This window comes from Monopterus albus, unplaced genomic scaffold, assembly GCF_001952655.1.
Source record: "Monopterus albus unplaced genomic scaffold, M_albus_1.0 scaffold189.1, whole genome shotgun sequence".
NCBI classification, from domain to species: Eukaryota; Metazoa; Chordata; class Actinopteri; order Synbranchiformes; family Synbranchidae; genus Monopterus; species Monopterus albus.
In genome coordinates this window covers 1,299,218-1,304,363 of record NW_018128069.1, presented here as the reverse complement: position 1 = coordinate 1,304,363, position 5,146 = coordinate 1,299,218, and the positions used below count along the sequence as shown (strand labels likewise).

The 5,146-nt window shown below is 41.3% G+C and overlaps 1 protein-coding gene across 7 annotated transcripts in view; it reads right to left on the bottom strand.

Annotated features, from left to right (window-relative positions):
* The window catches only part of bcan (brevican), a 25,540-nt gene that overhangs the window by 13,359 nt on the left and 7,035 nt on the right, over positions 1-5,146 (bottom strand). For 6 of the 7 annotated variants that reach the window (XM_020617405.1, XM_020617407.1, XM_020617408.1 and 3 more), the window contains exons 2-5: positions 4,562-4,644; positions 2,773-3,165; positions 1,223-1,397; positions 691-818 (exon numbers count right to left, since the gene is read on the bottom strand). In XM_020617405.1, the coding sequence (XP_020473061.1) occupies positions 691-818; positions 1,223-1,397; positions 2,773-3,165; positions 4,562-4,644 (779 nt within the window). The remainder of the gene's footprint in view (positions 1-690; positions 819-1,222; positions 1,398-2,772; positions 3,166-4,561; positions 4,645-5,146) is intronic. The other variant, XM_020617406.1, reaches the window with a different exon arrangement.

Genomic DNA, 5,146 nt, shown 5'->3' with positions numbered 1-5,146 from the left:
TCACACCATTTCTTTATCTTCTCAAGTTCCTGTGTAACCCATCCAGAGAGTTGCTGTAGGTTTTCACCCGATGCCCATATGGTAGTGTCATCAGCAAATAAAACCACTTTCACTAAATCAGAAACCTTACATATATCATTAATGTATAATATAAATAATTTAGGTCCCAAAACAGAACCCTGAGGCACTCCACATACAATATCCAGCTCACTCGATTGGTATTCACCCAACTTCACAAATTGACGCCTCTGTGTCAAATAACTTCTAATCCATTTCAGAACCATTCCTCTGATCCCATATTTTTCTAACTTGTCCATTAATAATTCATGATTGATTGTGTCAAATGCCTTTTTTAGGTCAATAAATATTCCCATTGTGTATTTCTTCTCATCCATAGCACTTGTAATGTCCTCCATCAGGTCGGTAATGGCCAAAGATTCTCCTTCAATGGAATTAAGGGTCCGGACCAAACCGTGAAGAACCTTCCTGTACTAAAGCAAAACTGTTTTGGCTGCATACTTTTGGCTATACCACGTAAGTGGCTTTAAGAATGGGATACAACCTCTTGGGCTGACTCACTAATGCTGCTTATTACCACAACTGATTGGAATGGCAACTGACAATAAATAAATAAAAAAGGTCATAAAAAAACAAAAAATAATTTTAATAAAAGTTCTTTTCATGTCTTACCCTCAGTGTTTTCCACATAGCAGTAGACATCATACAGCTCATGGGGTTCTACCAGTCCATAGTTCCTCACTCCTGGCAGTGCATCCATGTCTCCAAAGCAGCCCTTTCTTGGTGTCTGAATGGGATATCTGTGGAAGCAAATGACACATGGCACTGAAACACCAAGTACCTCCTCTTCTGTAACAGCACCAGGCATCACATTTGTACAAGATCTTCTCTGAGTGCTGTTTGGTTTGTGATCAGTCAAGTGTCTCTCAGCTACTTGATGGTCTGTGTGTTCTAATGTGCAGCTGTAGAAAGCATATCGAGCGTTAGGTGGCTGAGTAGCCCACTAGCATCCTCCATACTGGATGGTCCCTCATTCAGTTCAAGAACTTTGTGTTTTTGTTAGTATAGAGCTGTGTTAAGCAACTGGGCTGCTGCCAGATGTACACAAGTCTGAATTCCACATAACACAGAATGCAAAATTTCCTAGGCCACTCAATCCAGTGTGTCCTGTTTGACAGTGAGCCACTTTCTCTTTGCTCCTCACCTCACTGACTGATCTGAGAGCCAGCCTGCATCGCACTGCTCGTATCCACTTTGGTAGGCGGCCATGAGTTGCTCTGGAGTGGCAATCTGAGCCCCAATCTCCTCGCAGGCCTCTCTGGCCCGCTCAAAGGTAAAGGCGTAGCGGCTGGAGGCATCACGATAATGGAACACCACCCCTGTAAAACCCAGATTGAGAGCTATGTGAAATATGGGTCCTGTAGTGTTTTATGGGATCTCTCTGCAAAAGCAACATTAGAGGCAAACCTGTGTAGGTATAAAAACCTCACCAACAGTCAAATAGAAGTGGTACTGGACTTTCTGCTGTCTGTTATAGTGAAAGCAGCATTCAGGGCCTGATATACTAGCTCAGAAATAACTGTGGTAAGAGGATCTATAGTCTATTACTTGGTGGCAGCACTAATGAGACAGGCATTTATCAGAGTATGTACTGTGTAATATAGATAAAAGAAAATGAGACAAAGTAGCTTTTTCTGTTCTCCAGAAGACAGTTTGTTTGGCCTTGATTATTTTCATGGTGTCCTCCAAACTACTTTTCACTAACTCAGTCAATATATCATGTTCTATCAATGTTGTCAGAATATTTAGCAGAATTATTCTGATGTTTGTTCTGGTAGAAAACACTTAGATAACCCTGGTGAAAAGTGCTGCACATTAAACACTGCTTTCTGCTCATTTATCTCAGTGTGCCTTTTATTTTTCTTTTTTGCTTGACAAACAAGAAGAATATGTGTGTGCTGGTTCTGAAGATGCAGCACTGTGTGACAGTTATTCAATAGCAAATACATTCTAATGCAAAGGCCCTGCAATAAACACAAATTTTGTAAAGGTCACTCAGGTTGTGTTGACACAGAGGGGAGCTGTTTATTTTAAGCAGCTATAATCAATATTATTATAACACCAATATATTAGATGACAGCATGAATGGGAGAAAAAACTCTAGAAAAGCAACTGTCAGCAACAAACAGACCCATTCAGACACCAGCTGGTGAACACAGTGGAGCATTTAGCAGCTAAAGAGCCAGCGATTTTCCTCAGGAGACAGTGGAGACAAAACACATTGCTAACAGAGAGGGAACACTGGTCTGAGACTCATCAGGTGAACACAAACCCTAATGCACATGAACGATACTTTCTCCATTAGGTGTGAAAATAAGTAACTGTTTGCTAACAAGTTGCCATCAGCAGTGATAATACTGTATGTGTTCACACTTTGCTTCCCAAGTGGACAAAAAATCAGTTATTCAGGTTTCATTTCAGGGTCATTTTTGAGATAATTACCTTATACAAGTGGACACACGATAGTTCATGTACATTAAAAAAACTGGACATGACTAACTTCACAAACACACCTGCAGAATCCAATGCATGGTCAGATGTCCTTGTTTTGTCCAACATCAAACTGTTAAATTCTAAGTTATTTTGTGCTACATGCTTTAATTTGAATTGTTTAACATTCTTTAAATCTTTTTAAACATCTATATATTCTGTTCCTTACTGGGCTGTATCTTGTTATTCTAATCTGTTTCTCACCTTTGACCTTGACCTGGGCTACATCATGAGTGTCCTCCAGGCCCTGCTGCACCTCACAGCGGTAGAACCCGCTGTCATTCTGCCTGACACTGTCCAGCCGCAGGGTGAGGTCGGTGGGGGAATAGGCGTAATTGAGCAGCGTAGCTCGGTCTTTGTAGGCCTCGCTGACTCTCACCCTGTCACCGCGGGCCACCAGGATCTCAGCCTCTTGGTCATGAATCACTACACTCCATTTGACCCGGGGGAGAGACAGCACGGCATGGCGGCCATTGGTGGAGGGGGAGGGCGGTAGGTGAGCCAGAGACATCAGGCAGGGTAACGTCAGAGAGCCACCCAGCACAGCATCCACAGGCGAGGTGGTGGGAATGGTCACATGGAGAAGCGTGGAATCATCTGAGGAGAGGCAGGGTTCACAGTGATATGTGACATTTTAATAATTACAGTTATAAATTGTATTGATGAGAGGTAAATGAGAAGGTTGATACCATCCTCATGACTGTATGTTAAGTATGAAGCTGTAACCAGATGAGAGTTAGCACAGGGACTCGAAGCAGGGGGAAACAGTCTGTCTCTGTCCTAGGATAACAGGCACACCCACTAACACCTATAAAACCTCGTGTTTGTTTAATCCGTTCTAACACAGAAATGTTAAAGCAACAATTTTTGGTTTTAGGGGGAGTTGCCTGTTGGACTTTTCCTGCCTGGCAACCCCAAAATGATGGAAATCCACCAGGAACTCACTGCGCCCAGCTGTTATTCTCAACAGATGAGAGTAATTCTTAAAATGTGAAACTATTTACAGACTGCTAGAACATTACATATACTAGCAGCTCAAGACCTGCCATTTTTGTGTCATTATGTTTCATGGCATTAGTAGCACTAGAGACATACCTGCAATGTAGCTATACCACACAGTTACCAGCCAAAAGAAAATAAGACTGTGGGTGTACTTAGGTACAGCGGTACTTGGCTACACGCTAATGTTAGCATGGCATGTGGATGTTTAGCAAGTATAATATATAATAATAGTAATATTCCTCATATTAGTTTAGCATGTTAGCATTTTAACATTTACTAATTAGAATTAAACACAAACTAAAGCTAAAAGCAACACACTGCAAAAAAAAAACTGCAAAAACATAAAGGTGGAAGAAGGGAAAATGACAGAAATGGTGGGAAATAAAGAAAACTGGTGCAGAGTAACTAGTCATTAAATCATAATGAGATTATTATATTTACAAAAGAGCCCAAATCATTCCAAATAACACTCAACAATTCTAAAAGAGTCACTTCCCTTTTATAGTCCTGTAGGAAAACCCTACAACCAGTCCTGACCTTTAATGTTGGACCACAAAGCAAAAACCTTAATTAGACTACTCACTAGCATAACTACAGTATACAGGCATATACAGTATATGTGTTTGTTGCTACACCATAGCACACAATGACAACAATTTCTCTGCAGGAGATTTGTATGGTTGTTATCAGCAGTGTAACAGTAAGAGTAACTGTTGTTCCTGCTGGTCACCAATAGAAGTGACGATTCTTTCTTTCATATTTCATGTCATCACATGATTTGTTGCCTTATAATGTCACTACATTATATTCAGCTGTATCAGTTAGAGACACCCTTGAAAGAAGCTTCCAGAGTGCGTGTCTGTAAAAACAATGAACGACAGGAAATTATTAAGGAGCAACCTGCTGCCTTAGGTCAAAGATCACATATGATTTAATGGAGTCACAGGTGTCAGCGGTGGATGGTAGCAGTGACATTGAGGAGGGGGGTTACCTGACTCACGGTCGAGGGTTGAGGACGACGGCAGGACCAGGAGACAGATGGCGCACAGTGGCACGAGCAGAAGCATGTCCAGTCTGTGGGTAAAGGACAGCTGTTTGAACACAACCAGGAATTCTGGGCAGCAGAGCTGAAGTTTGCTTCAGCTGGAAAAGTCTAATTAACATTTCACTGGCTACTTGACACCAAAAAGAATTCAAACTATGAACAAATGATGCTACCTTGCTGAAACTTTACTTAGACTGAAGTGAAAAAGCAGCAGACTTTATCATCAGGCACTGATGGCAGCTGTTCCTTTCACTGAAGACTTTTCACTCTTTTACTTTTGCACCTTAGACTTCATTCTTCACAGAACAGCGGGCCGACAAAAAGAACTGTGCAAACAACACCAAGTGACTTGCTCACTATCTGCAAATGTGTGAATTCATTCACTACAGAGACCAAGAAATAAAACATATTGACTCAAAACTCTGACCCATTCATCAAACTGAGAGTAGAATAAACACACAGCTTTCATCACATTTAAACCACAGCTAAAGTAAAAGCCTGTGAGCAGATATCAGCAGTGTTGCTGCTGGA